General features: G+C 51.8%; 1 protein-coding gene across 2 annotated transcripts in view; it reads right to left on the bottom strand.

The window, feature by feature from the left end:
- The window catches only part of PLEKHG4 (pleckstrin homology and RhoGEF domain containing G4), a 96,113-nt gene that overhangs the window by 25,469 nt on the left and 55,882 nt on the right, over window positions 1–14,762 (bottom strand). For both annotated transcript variants that reach the window (XM_075008816.1, XM_075008817.1), the window contains 3 exons: window positions 13,679–13,827; window positions 3,053–3,191; window positions 1,378–1,500 (listed from right to left, as the gene is read on the bottom strand). In XM_075008816.1, coding sequence (XP_074864917.1) covers window positions 1,378–1,500; window positions 3,053–3,191; window positions 13,679–13,827 — 411 coding nt within the window. The remainder of the gene's footprint in view (window positions 1–1,377; window positions 1,501–3,052; window positions 3,192–13,678; window positions 13,828–14,762) is intronic.

The following is a 14,762-nucleotide window of genomic DNA, read 5'->3' as shown; positions in this document are numbered from 1 at the left end:
GGGAGCCCCTGGGGCTCCCAGCTGGTCCTGGCAGCTGCCCAGTGGCTTCCCATTTTGTCATGGATCGTTCGAGTAAGAATCAGGAATGGGTCATGGGCTCTCCGTGACCTGCCCCTGAATTCACTGAAAACGTCCACGATAAAAGCTGAGCCTTACTTATCACGCCCTGCTTGAGGGGCCACTAGCCAGAGCCTCATCCGCTCAATGAAGCTACATCCCAGTGGAAGTCAGAGGGTGGGTGTTCCACCCTGGGAGAGCGGGCCCCATAGCACCCCAGGGGGGATTTAAAGGGCCCACAGCAGCAGCTAGGAGTCACAGGACCCTTTGCACCCCTCCCACTTCGTGGGTCTGGCCTTTGCTGACCACGGACTAGCAACCACTTGTTCACTGGATTTTCACACCGAGACGTGGGGAACTGAGGCAGGGGACAGGGCCTGTGTGCTTCTGAGTTGGCGCTGCAGTGTCTTCCCCAGCTAGTGCCCAGCCCCGTCGCTTTTCAACCAAGAGTTTCCCCTAGTCATGCCCAGGGCCAGTGCCTGTGAGTGGGCAGCACCGTGTCTTGGAGACATTGGTTCTCTGGTCACTGGGTGAGGATTCCAGCCCGTCGCCTTTTGCAGCGTTACCAGGATTTGCCCTGGGTTTGGAGTCCGGCCCTTGCTGCTACGCGCTAGGAACAGTTTGTAAGACGTCCTGTAGAGTGATGGGCATGTGGGGCAGGCAGACACCACTGGTGGTTTGCAGAGAGGACAAGGGGCTGCGACAGGAGACGTGATGAAGACGCGGGGGTGACTGTCCAGAGAAACGGACGTGCATCGCCTGAGGTCTCCTTCTGGAACACACGTTCAGTGGCGTCTCAGCCTGCCTCGGTGCAGCTGAGGGCGACTCCGTTCCACGGCACTCAGGGAGGAATAGCACAATCGCCTGCCGCGCTCAGGGTGCTGCACCCAGAGGTGTAGGCTGGACATGAGGAAAAGCTTCCTGAGTGCCCGGGTGAGTGGTTCAACGCTGGAATAAATCGCCTGGGGAGGTGGTGGAATCTCCGTCCCTGGAGACGCTTTAGAGCAGGTCAGACAGACACCTCGTGGGGCTGGTCGAGACGGTGCTTGGCCCTGCTGTGAGGGCAGGGGACTGGACTCGATGGCCTTTCGAGGGCCCTCCCAGTGCTAGTGTTGATGACTCCAGCCTTGTGTGTTTGCATTGCTCTGGCGGCGTGTGGGGCGGAGGTCGTTTATGCTCCATGGGGCGCTCCCCCAGGATGGCATCCGCACGCACTCAGGAATCGGCAATCCCCGGCCATTGTAGCTGGAAAGGGTGGGCCCCGGTGCGCCCCCCTGCCCCAAGCCCTCCGGCCCCTCCCTCCAATCCCAGAGCACTTACACTGGCAACGCTGTCGAACTCCCGGAACCGCTCCTGTGCTTGAAGCAGCAGCTCCAAAGAATCGTCCAGGTCAACCATTTCCTTTAGCTGCTTCTTGCCAACCTCCTCGATCCACGTGCTGACCTGGAAGGAGAAGGGCACAGCAGTTGTGCCGGTCGCCAGGCCGTGCTGCTCTGGGGGAGGCGCAGGGAGCGTCTCCGGTGAGCTTGGCCAGTTATCTCGGCATTTTCAGTGCCTGCCCTCAGCTTTGTGCACAGGCTTTCCCCTCCGGGGCACTGGCTAATTGCTAAGCTCCACTGCTGCTCACAGGGCCTTAGACATCAGCAAGGAGAGCAGCTGCTCGAAGGCCGTGCTTGTGAGCAAACAGCAGTCGGAGGAGAGCTCTGCGTCTCCTGAGCTGGGCCTGCCTTCCTGCCGCTCCTGCTCCCATCCCTCTGTTTGCTGCCTGCTGTCCCGCGCCCTCCTCCAACTCCTGTCAGCAGAAGGACGAGGACCCATGGCACTACCATGAACGGAGCCATGGAGTCCCTCACAGCCATTATGTGGGAGCCCCCTAATTTTCCATCCAGGGTGGAATAAATATGGTTATGTGCGGATGTGCGCCGCCTGCAGAATCACAGGCTGCCGGCTGGGGGCGCTCTGCTAATCGGCTGGGTGGCCCCGAATCTCTCCTGGGCAGCCGCCCCAGTGCCCAGCTCACAGGGAATGGCTGGTCCCAGGAGACCTGCTCTCTGCTTCTGGAATACAGCCCCCAGTGCAATCTCCAGCGGCTGGCTCCTCATCACAGGCCCTTCACTGCCACCGATTATGGGCGCACCCCCTCAGGGACAGTCAGCCAGGGTCACATCTGCCTGCCCCATTCCCGCTCTGGGGGCTGCGAGCCGCAATGAGCCCCCAGAGGTGGGGTGCCTCCAGAACGCCTTGTGCTTGTGGGCCTGGCCAGGAGGCCGCTGCGCTATCAGGGACTCCTCTGACTTGCACAGTAACAGAAGGTTGTGATCTGCAGTGTGAGAGCAGCAGGCGGCAGAGCCGCGCCGAGGGAGGGCCGCCTGCTCCGGACCTCACTTGCTCAGCAAGAGGAAGGGATGACCCTCACGGACGATATGCTGGATCAAACCGGTGGGGGCTGGGGGCTGCACTTGCAGAGGTGCTGAGCGCACAGAGTATATGCTGACTTGGTGCTCAGCACCTCTGAAAAGCCAGCCCCAAAACTGTATGTCTCCTTGGCTCCGACAGCCTGGCTGGACCCCTGGGCAAGGTGGCTCTGCGCTGCTGGAAGGGGCGGGGCCAAGACAGCCACCCCTCAGCGCCACCCAGACAGTGGTGTACCCCTCCCCGCTCCACGCTGCCTGGAGCGCACCGCTGGGGCTGGATGGGGAGCAGCCATGGAGGCAGGGAGCCCTGGGCCCTTTTGAATCGCCAGGTCCCGTGTCCCTCCAGGAACGCTGCTACCAGGCGTGGTCGTGCCTGCCTCTCACTGGCAGAGCCCGCCGGCTGCCCCGGTCCTCGGGGAGCGCACTCGTGAGGAGAAGGCACTTCCTGGTGAGGCCCGTTTTGTGCTACTTTACTGCTGCCTGATTCAAACCCGGCCGCAAACTACGATTAGACATGCGGCAGCCTCCGTGGGCTGTGCAGTCAAGGCGAATCGCTACAACCGATGACAAACCGGACTTACCTCCCTAAATCCTTCTTCAAACGCCTCAAACTCCATCACTAGCTCCAGCTCCTGGAGGCGCTTGTTTGACAACATCACCAGCCGGTGGACACCCTCATCCACTTGGTTATACAGTGCGCTAGCTGCCTCCACAGCGTCTCTGCAAAAGAACACGAGCCCTGTCGGTGCGTTCCACTTTCTCATGACTTTCATGCAGGCGCACGCCTTGGAGAGAGGCAGCCCCTGGACTGCGCCTGTGCAGCACAGAAAAGTCCACAACAGCCCGTGCCATCGGACATGGGCTCGTGGAACTCTGGCTGCAGGGCTCTGTGGGATACCAGGCAAAACTATTTCACCAGGAGGGAGGTGAAGCTCTGGAATGGGGTCCCTGGAGAGCTGGTGGAATCTCCATCCCTAGAGGTTTTTATGTCCCAGATTGACAAAGCCCTGGCTGGGATGATTTAGTTGGGGTTGGTCGGCTTTGGGCAGGGGGCTGGACTAGATGACCTCCAGCCCTAGGACCTATGCAGACTTCTGAGCTATACTGCAGCCCAGACTCCAAGACCCAGCAGGGTCCCAGCCACAGGTTTTCCTTTGCTGTGTAGACACCCTCCCTCCAGAAGTTTGTCATGTAGGAACAAAGTATGTCACAGTATGAGAAAGCAGCAGGACACGTCCCCTGCTTCGGCTTTCCTGTACTCAGGTCGTGGCACTCTCCTCCTGAGCGGAGAAAGCAATCTTACCATGGAGTCAGGAATTCCTGCTTCTGCCCGGGTTCCTACCCGCAAGACCTTCCAAAGCACACGTGGTCTGCCAGGAGCGCTCCGCTTTCTGGCCCCACATTTAGCTCTCGTACCAACGTGAAACCAAACGAGACACCCTCACTAGCGAGGGACCCCACTCCTGCCCATCCATCCTGGCTAGTAGCCATTTATGGACAGACGTATCCTGCGTGAATTTCTCTCGCTCTTTTTTGAGCCCTGTTACAGTCCCAGTCTCCACAGCATCCTCCGGCAGGGAGTTCCACAGGCCGACCGGGCGCCGTGTGAAGAAATACTTCTTTTTGCTTATCTATTCATTTCATTTGGCGGCCCTTCAGTCCTACATTATGTGACTCTGATGTGAAGTAACTCCAGGCTTAGCCAAGGCTCTGCTAGAATTGCTGCTGGAGTCTGAGTATCAGCGGGTTCTGCTCTGCTTGCAACATCACCACCAGAAACAAGTTCTGGAGCTTTGCTAGAGAGGGCAGAGAACCCACGTCAGGCTGGAAGCTCCTCGCTGCAGAGGTGCGCTTGGGAAGCCCTCGTGTTTTGCCTAGGGCACGGAGTAACTGAATCTCTCAAAGTTATTTATTTCGCTAGCCCTATTAAGAAGGGAGAGACATGGAAGCAGAAAAGTAATCATGTGGCATTTATCACTCCTTACAAGAAAACACCATGATACCCAACCAACCTGTCACAGGAGTCTGTTCTCACCAGGCACGCAAGGCTCACTTTGGATCAGACACACGTCCTCCTACAGCTATCATCTGCCGATCTATTTTACAGACGCCTTAGGTCATTTTTGAACTAGGTATTTAGGTGCCTTAGTCACATGCATCTAAATGCACCAGGCACAGAGGAGTTATAAAACACGCTAAAAATGATCTAATTTTCTTTCATCACTCTGCCACAGTTTTACAGGCAGATACATCTTGATGGTTTCCAGGACTAAAAGTGAGCGCGCTGAAACACTGGGAGTCACCGCACCCCAGCAGGATAAAGCTGCTGCTTCTTCTTGCCCCATCTCCTACCAGTTCCTGCATTTTCGAAAGATTTAGGGACAAGATGTTGCTTCTTGTCCTATCGTCAGACGTTCAGAGAATACATTTTCTCCCTCCCCCATGTAGGTACTTGACAGCTGCAATCACGTCCCCTCCCAGCAGTCTCTTCTGCAGCCTAAACAAATCCAGTTCTTCCACTTTTCTCTCCTAGTTCATATTTTCTAGACCTTTAATCAGCTGGATAATCAGTAGTCGGTTACGACCCATTCCTAACACACGCCCTAGCCATTGGTGCCTTCTCTTTCAAGCTAGCCGAGACAGAGACCTTGTTTCAGTAATTTTTATGATCTTATTGTTTAGACCCTACTCCAAATGGTCTCCGCAAGGACTTAGGATGAAACGCGTCTAACTTCTGAGCATCGGTTTTTCTTAAGTGGCCAGGTTTCACTGACGTAAGTCACTATTGCTACGATGATGGCTGAGCAGACACTTAGTTTTGTACATAAGGCTGCAGTATCAGATTTCCTACCTCCTGAAGACTGGAGGTTAGCGTTGCTGCTGGACGGAGGGAAGAGTGCTTGGCTTTGACACACTTACAAATGTCGGGGCTCCCTTTAACTTTAATCTTAACTCTGAATTTCCTGGGATTTTAATGCTTTTCATTATTATAAGTACAACATTTGTGTAAGTTACTTTTTTACCTTTCAACTCCATCATCTGTGCTGTCAACCCACACCCTTACTGCTAATCGTTGCCTAATGTCTAATCGTTTCTGGATCCCTGCTGAGGGCATGGCCTCCGCAGTACCTGGGGATGGGAATTTCCACAGGTCAACCAGTGGGTGTAAGTTAGAAGTTCAGAGGAAATGGGGTTTTGACAGCAACTTTGCAAACCTTGATGAAAAGACAGGGAAATGCTGGTACTGTCTACATAGACCCTGAATAAAACTTGTGTCGATTTGCATGTGTGTAAGTGTGTGTAAAAACTGGGAAAGATCACGCTTATCAATCAGTATGTACAGACTCTTAGAGCACTAGAACTGGAAGGGACCTCGAGAGGCCATCGAGTCCAGCCCCCTGCCCCCAGGGCAGGACCAGGCACCATCTACACCATCCCTCTTAGATATTTATCCAACCTGCTCTTAAATATCTCCAGCGATGGAGATTCCACAACCATCCTGGGCAATTTATTCCAGTGCTTAACCACCCTGACAGGAAATGTCTCCTACTGTCCAGCCTAGACCTCCCTTGCTGCGATTTAAGCCCATTGCTTATATATATTTCCTTTTACAGGGTAGACCTAATATCTTCCCCCACCCCCAGCAGTACCCCCTATGAGTTTAAAAGCAGCTTGCGGAGAACAAAACAGATACGACCTTGCTGGTTTAACATGATGTAGAAAGGACCGTGTCTCCCTTGCTAACACACAAAGGCAAAAAAAAGCCTGGCTAAAGGCTTTAACCGACTCCGCTGGTGGCCTGTGCAACTTTCCCAGCGAAAAGCAGGGGGCAATCTGACACCACCTCCAGAGCCTCCATCTCCCCAGCAAACCTCAGCCAGAGCCACGGCGCGGACTTGCTTGAATCAGTCAAAGTTTCCCCTGCCCACGTTAGTGTGGTGTGCAGCCTGCTGCAGCATTCTTTCAAGGTCACGTCACTCGCGTTACATTTGCAGTACTGCCACTGCAATATAATTTATAACACAAATGAGTAGCTTCATGTCAGCTTATATTTCCCTGAATCCTGTGTTCACTGAGCAATTAGCGTTTGGGTAGAAAAGGTTCCAAAAGCCTTTAACAGCCGGCTGGTTACATGCCAGAACTGTTGTATAATTCACGGGTAACTTCAGCCCTGTAATTCAAGCTGTTTTTCACCAAACCTGGAACTGGACGGTCATGCGGCACCACCACTGCCTGATGGCACCTCCTCCTGGCCATGCTGGGGATTAGCATTACAAGGTCAATGACCCTTCCCTGCAGAGTCTACTGGTGCTGTTACTGTGCTTCATGGACAGTAAGCCTGACCTGGTGCCTTTGTGCCTTAATGGACCTTATGGTCATTGGACAGTTGGCTGGAGGTCTGTTGGGCTGGCTGGCGGCTCAGAGCTGGGGCAGCGCACAGGGGGAACACACAGAAAACACACACACATAGCCAAACATCTAAGCACAGCTGGCTTAACAGTACAAGGCAGCAGAAGGAAACTGTGTTGGAGGGACGCTGGTGTAACGCTGGAGGGACAGGCTCAGACTGATTTGGAAATCTCAATGAGATCAACAAAAGAAGCTACAGCTGAATAAACCCAGGTAATACAATTGGAAGCGACTTTACAACCCTCCCCAGTGTGAGAAGACCCATATCTAGCGCTGTATGTTATCTGCACTGATCGTTGTGCTCTCCAGCTGTTTCGTGGCAGAATTACTCCTCCTCTAAAAGTCTCAGCACAGCACTCCACTCTACAGGGATGATCCCCATTTCTAACTCACGCTCCCAAATTCTGCACGCGCGCCACATGCACTCTGCAGGGCAATCCGATACTTTGCACTACATACCCGGGGTGTGGAACGTCTTTTCGGCTTTGACCCACAGAAAAATCACTTGGGAGCCACCCACCCACACCCCGCAAAGGACAAAACAAAACAAAACGCCTCACTGGGTTGGCTCAGGACACCGCGGCTCCCCTCCTGAGACTTGGGGCTTCCTCCATCAGTAGGGTAAGCCAGCGCACGCTCTCCAGCCCAGGCCTTCAGCCTTGCTGCAGTTTAGCAAAAACTAAGCCCGGGGCCGGATCTGGCCCATGGGCCGTAGGTTCCCCACCCCTGTAAACCATTAACTCCGTCCCAACATGAGAATAGTTTCCCCCAGTGATGGCTGAGCACTCCCCACTCATCCACAGGCACGGCAATGCCTGAGGAAAGAAGCAGGCTGACCCAGAAGGAACTAGGTGGAAGAGTTGGTGTCTAGCAGGGACAATAGAGAGGTTCCCTCCCACATCATCTTTGTAGGATATCAATATGTGCAGCATGTAACTAAGCATCTTTCGGATACCTGGTGTGATGCAAAACCCTGAGCAAAAAATGGGCAGCACCTTCACTTCTCCCTCTGATAAAACTGTCATTGCTCAATTACACTTCGGCAGGAGCAAGTACACAGTAAGTAAGTAACAGCGACGGCGGCATCGGCGTCTCTTTGGCTACAAACTGGGATTCTGCCACTTGCTTCTCTGCCGCTCTCAGCCCAGCCACACCTGGTCTTTGTCATTTACAGCCATTTTGAAAGTTGGAGAGAAAACCACCTTTCAGGACTGTGAAACTCTGCTCACCTTTGCAAGAGCACTGAAGACCCAAGGAGACCTCTCGAGGAGCAACCAAAACTTACCTAAGGTGGCCTTGAACTCCTCTGTTTGTCTCTGAGGAGCTCAGGAACAGCTCCTGCAGCCCTCCCAACACACTCTTCCAACGTGCTCAAGGTGAGATCAGCTGTGCACTCCTTGCTTTGCAGAACAAGAGGGTTTATGTAACCGCCGTGTGAGTGCTTTTCGGCAGGCTCAAGCCATCATGTAAACACAAAGAACAGGTTGGACTGTCTGAAAACAACAGCCAAGAGCGAAGGTATGCACCTGGACAGAAACGTCTGTGTGGGTCTTCGTGTTCTGCCCTACCCCTCCCACAAACAAACAGAGGAACACACAGAGCAATTACCTCGTCACCGCAGAGCGCTCCGAATACATTCTTTCGAGGGAAACTGCCGAAGCACAGAGGGATCAGTGCTCCCCATAAGCTGTGTGTTTGAGCGGTTGCTCAGGAGCGAGTCCAATGCCACCCAGCTGGTTAGCAGAGCGCCTGCAGCTCGGTTTCCTGTGGCTATTGTTGGTGCGCATTCTCGGTGCACATCAAGCAGGTATTCTGCACACGGACAGACAAGGATTAGAGGAAGCATCCGACGTGACCTCCCTCGATAGCTTCTAAGGCCAGGAGGGAGCAATATGGAATAACAGTCAAATCCTGAGGTCCTTAACCAGATCTGCAGAACAACTGAGGCCAGGTATACGCAACAAACTTTGGAGGACGCCAGTTACGTAGGTGTAGAACTGGCACGGTCAGTAGATTGCTCGTGGCTACACGTTAACTCACCAGGAATGTCTGTGCTGAAGCAAAGTGCAGTGCGTTATGGGCAGGTGTGCCAGTGGGCCCCTGCAATGCCTTCTGGGATACAGATGAGCTGCACAGAGGCAGTAGAAGCAGAGAGTCAAATTCCCATCATGCAATTTTCTTCATCCCACTCTCAGAATTTTCACACTTTCTTAAAATCCCCCAGATCCGTGGGGCACTTTTTGCTGTCCACCTTCCAACAGAAGCATGGCGCCTCTACGGTTCTGCCCTGTTGTCATGATCGTTACAGAGTCCCAGGAAGAACCACAACAAGAAGGGCGGGGGCGGGGGGCGGGATTTCTTTCAGGACAGACTGCTAACATCCACAACGAAAAACAATTTGAGGTTGTTGGTGCTGTTCACAGAGCAGCTGCAGACGGTGGAGTGCTGCTAGGAGAAACCAACACTGACTGGGAGTACTGGGACAGCTGTAGGGCAGTATGCCTAAATATTGCCTTGCTCCCAGCCTTTGCTTACAAGAAGTGGGAGCCCTGAATACCAAGAGAAGTGTGGATTCTGGCACTCTAAAAGCAGTCAGCACCCTCTGTGCCCTCCGTCTTCAACAGCAACCGTTTAGCAGTGGTCAACAACGCAGTCCAGCAGATCTCAGCCACCAGAATGCCGCACAGGCAGAGAGGAGAGGTTGTTCCCAAATTCGTGGCTTTGCAAACCACATGATCGAATATATATATTTGGGAGATTTTGTCAGCTTGTCTGTTTGTTCAAGAACTCCTCCCAAATGGTAAGAGCTTTGCCCCACCAAATTCGGTATGTGGCTTCCTCAGATCATCACTTAAAACAATGCAAGGGTGTGGTTGTGCCAGGAAAATGGGATGTGCCTGGAATGGGATAGCTACTACTACTGAAACCCTTGTACTCTAGCTCATCCACAAGTCTCCTCCACTTCACTCTGTCTTGGGACAAAACTTCTAGCTGGCTCCAAGAGCTCCCCAGTTGTTGTCCTTCAACCTCTGCAGATCTTCTCAGCATTGTGAGAGGTCTTCCTCTTTTGCGTTCACTTTGCGGGTTCCATGTGAGAGCTTCACAGACTCTGCTGGATGATGGTTTTCTGAGAGTGTGGCCAACCATCCCCACCTTCTTCTCTTGACTTGAATGTGACACGGTTCTTCTCCTGCTCTGTTCCAAAGCTCCTCGTTTGTGACAAAGTCGTGCCATTTGATGTGAAGGATGTATCTCAGGCATCTGTTTATGACTGTCTGTAGCTTGTGATTTGAAGAGGCCAGGTCTCACATCCATACAAGAGCACACTCTTCACATTTGTGTTGAAGATCCGCAGTCTGGTCTTTGCAGATATTATTTGTGAACAAGGCACCACAAAGAATGGATCACAGCAGAAACTCTGAGAAAAGTTAAGAAACGAAAGGACACAAAAGCTAGTCAACAGCAGCAAAATAAGAGAAGCCCAGGTGGAAGCTCAAAGACTGTGTGTTCAGAAGTCAACAAAGAAGTTAAAAAGGCCATAAAATGGGACAAGAAGAATTCCACGGAAAACCTTGCACAACAAGTCGAACAAGCTGCAGGACAGAGAAGCTTGAAAAGAGCTGTACGACATCACATGGAAGCTAGCTGGGTCACAGCACACAGTGGCTTAGCCAGTACTGGATAAGGAGGGGCATGTGCTGGAATGGGATTGCTTCACATCAAACCAGCAGAAAACAGACAGACAATCACCAAAGCGAGTACAGTCCTCAAAATCGACATAAACGAGTTAATGTTCAGAGATGGAACTAAGACGAGCCAGAAGAATGGGATGAACCTGGAATACGATTGCCTCCCGCTAACTTTTTACAGAAAAGCAATAAAACGGAGAAATTTGGGAGCAGTGCTCTCTTTTACCACAGCTCAAGCGACGCTTATGGTTTGAAAACTAGGAGCAAATGTTATTGGAAACCAAATTGATGGCAGCCCTTTCTGTCAAAGCGGAGCCAATGATTAAGAGTTTGTAGGGAAGGGATGGGGGAAAAAACCCCCCCACACTGGATGGAATTCTCATTTTCAAACAGTAACAGAGAGGGATCCATGTTAGCCTGTATCCTAACAAAACAAACCAGCAGTCAGGTAGCGCTTGAAAGACTAACAAAATAATTTATTAGGTGAGGAGCCTTTATGCGGTCGGCCCCATGAGAACTCATCACCTAATAAATTATTTTGCTAGTCTTTCAAGTGCTACCTGACTGCTGGTTTGTTTAATTTCAAATAGTTACTAAAATTAACTTCATAGGACTAACACTACGTTCGAAAAACGCAAGTCATTTCTGTAACACATGTTCGTTTTACTTTTATTGCACACACCCCCCAGCCCCCCTGACACACAAAATTGAGTTAAGGGCCTGAGCAACATTGGGTAAATCTACTCGTGCCTTTATAAAACAAAACCATCTTGCTGAAACCGCACTTGGCAGTATGGGAAGCGAGACCTGCGTGCGGAATGCAGCAGCGTAATTCCTTGGACCATCCTATATAACGTCTCTCCCTCCTTGGCACCGGCACCGCTTACACACCTATTTCTGCGGTTTCCAGCACAGAAAGGAGAGCCCCTTTGATCGCCTGCTCAGTGCGTATTGTGACACCCGGCTGAGTAAGGCTGACCGAGGCTATATTGTTTAGAAAGACAATCAGTTTTGATTTGAACACTTCAACTGATGGACACACCCTGTCCCTCGGTGTGCGGTGCCAATGGTTAGTTACACTGCCCTGAAAAAAGCAAGTCTCGTTTGAAGTTTGATTTTGTCTAACGCCAGCGTCCGGCCTTTGCTCGAATCCAGAGGGCTCTGCTGTTCAATGCCTTCCCACCACAGAGAGGCTGATGAACTTCAATCAAATCACCACCTACTCGTCCTTTTGATAACCTATGCAGATTGGAAACACACAGCCCTGCAACACTTTAGAGATTAAACACATTTATGAGGTCACGAGTGTTTGTGGACAAGACCCACTTTCTCAGATGACTGGAGTATTGCTACCTTTATTTCTGAGCAGCTGCTGGCAGCAGCACTACTTTCAGAGCTGGGCAACTGCACAGCAGCAGCTGCTCACAAAGAACTCAGCTCGGAAGCAGAGCTGTGGCCATCAGCAGCACCTTTACTTCAGGTGTCACGTGCAGGGCGGTTGCTCCACGCACCCTGGAAAGCTCAGACCAGTATGTGAGCATGCTGAAGGGAAGAGGAGAAAAGGAAGGGAGCCAAAACAGCAGGGCGTGGGGCAGGGCAGGGGATGAATGAAGGGAATGGTTTTTGCAATGTGTTTCCACCCCACTGCAGGAAGCACAAGCCTTCTTCCTTTCCTGGCCATGGACATGAGCTCCTGCATATTTCAGAGCATAGGTCACTAAGCTAAAAGAAGGCATCAGTGACACATTTTTTGCTGGGTTTGTTTTGCTCTGTATTCCCACTTTATGACTTGAATTTTCTGTCACACTAAGCCATGCATGAGCAAGGGAAATTAGGCCTTCCGAGCTAGCAAGTGTTCTTGGCTTATCAAGTCTAGGACTTTTTCCTAGAACAGGTGACAGACAAGGACGGAGCTGGCCTTCTACCCATGGCATACAAATGAGAATGACTGTAAACTGTGCCAGTCTTTTCTGTGCCTTATCAATTAACATTATGAAAGTGACAAGGTCAACTTAAGACCCACACTGTTGTCCGGACTGCTTTGGCTATCACAAATACAAGTATCGACATTCACCAAGACAGATTATATAAATCTATCATTTCCTCTGTTGTCTCCATCTGATTATTTTGTGTCTTTGACTACCCCTTGTGCGCAGCCAGCCCCTTTAACTACACCTCATGTACAACCGGCCCTTTGACTACACCTCGTGTACAGCCAGTTCTTTTGATGACACCTTGTGTGCTGCCAGGCTCTTTGACTACACGTTTTGCACAGCCGGCTCCTTTGACTCCACCTTGTGCACAGTCGGCCCCACTGTTTCCCATCTCCAGTCAATTTCAGCGACTCCCGTTCCCCTGTTTATGTCAGGCTTCCACACAGTCACAGGAGACAGAGCCAGCTCAGTCAGTGCTGGCCCCTCTGGAGCCCGGCTGACAGTGGCAGCAGAGGGGCTGGCACTGACCTCCTCTGGTCCAGTAAATTCCCTGGTTCAGGATCAGTTGGGCCCTGAGGGCACCAGACCCGGGAGGCACAACCTGTAGTAAACAACAACAACATATTTCCGTGCTGTACCAGGTACAATTCACCTCTTTTTTGCAAGTGCAAACCTGAGGGAGTTGCAATGACTGCTGCTTGTGCCACGGTTGATTTAATGATGCACCCAGGCAGGGAGGCCATTTTGGGGTGCTAACTGCACCTACAGACCTCAGACCCTCAACATTTGCTGTTATGTACAGCCAGAAACCCTCTCTCCATGAAAGAAGCTGTTTGTGAGCGATGGAGCTGCCTTAATGTAACATACAAACATTGCCGCAGAAGGCAATTCTGTGTGGCACGCAGGTGAAATCCAAGCCTAAGGCAGGACAGCAGCATTCCCCATCCGGGTGTCCGACCCCTGCACAGGAAAGGGTTTGGAACTCAGCAGGAATTTTAGAGTTCTTGGGATGTGGCGGTGGTGGGAAATCACATCTTTAATTTCTGCTGGTTTCCCCGGACAGCCGTCGATGGGGGAATGTGGCTCTTGCCTGGGCACTTCGTTCTTGGATATCTTTTTAATTTGCTCCCCATAAACAAACAAACAGTCTCTTTCTGCCTTCTCCTGGACTCACCTGTAGTCCTCCGTGCCAGTTACACAGGACTCCTCCTTCCTCAGCCTTGCCAGAAGAGCTCCGCCCTCCAGCTGCAATCTAACGAGCCGCCTGTCTTCAAGGACGTTCTTCATTAATTGCTTGTACTTCCTCAACAAAACACCGGCCTCCTGAGGAATTAAAAACAGCAAAGCAAACGCAGTCAGTGATGTGCGACAATGACCGGGCATTAGCAGACCAAAGAAAACAGACTGCCCCAATGGCACATCTCAGATCTGCCCTGGAAAAGCTTCCTGTCCCCAGGTGAGAAGGGGAATTCAGTCCACATTGCCCGTCAGTCCATAGCTGGTCTGGAGGAGCTTCCAAGAACAACCTTGCAGCTCCATATCTGAGGAAGTGGGTCCTATCCATGAGAGCTCATTACCCGATCAATAAAACCATTAGTCTGCGGGACTGCTCGCTTATCTGGGGTTTAGTAGCAGAAAGCTCCTGCGGCAGAACCCTCCCAACGCGGGATGTCTACGTTTGCAGAATTCCATTCGTGAGGAAGGCTCAGATACTGTTCATCGTTCACATGGCAGCAGCGGCACACCCCTACGCCCTTGTCCAAACAGACTTAGGAAAGGCCACCCCGGAGACAGGACTTGAAAGCTTTAGCTGACAACCGCCAGGACAATAAATCTTGGGAACAGGGGACAGACACAGGGCTGTAATTAATGCGTCTGTGTTTCACATTGGCCTTCCTGCAAGGCCTAGTCCTTCCTCCCTCTAAACTAGCTTCCATTTGACTGGCATGGTTAACTGAATGTTCAAGCTGCGTCATGGTATGGTATGGTACGGACAGAGAGAACAACGAGTCCTGTTCTCTTATCTTCCATGGCCCACCACAGCCCCTTCTCTCTGTCCTTGTACGAACAGATGGGAAAGGGTGTGGACTGCACAGGGCTGCTTTCTTCCCCACTGAAATCAATAGCTCATCAGTTAACTCGTTTCCTACGGTCTGGCAGAAGGCTGTTCAGAAAGAGCAGTGAGAGGACACCCTCTGGAAACAGTGCCCTCCCTGGAGGGGTTTCTAACAAGGATAGCACTTAATATTGCAAACAAA

The sequence above is a fragment of the Carettochelys insculpta genome, chromosome 14 (assembly GCF_033958435.1).
Source record: "Carettochelys insculpta isolate YL-2023 chromosome 14, ASM3395843v1, whole genome shotgun sequence".
Classification (NCBI taxonomy): Eukaryota; Metazoa; Chordata; order Testudines; family Carettochelyidae; genus Carettochelys; species Carettochelys insculpta.
This window is presented reverse-complemented; position numbering and strand designations above follow the sequence as displayed.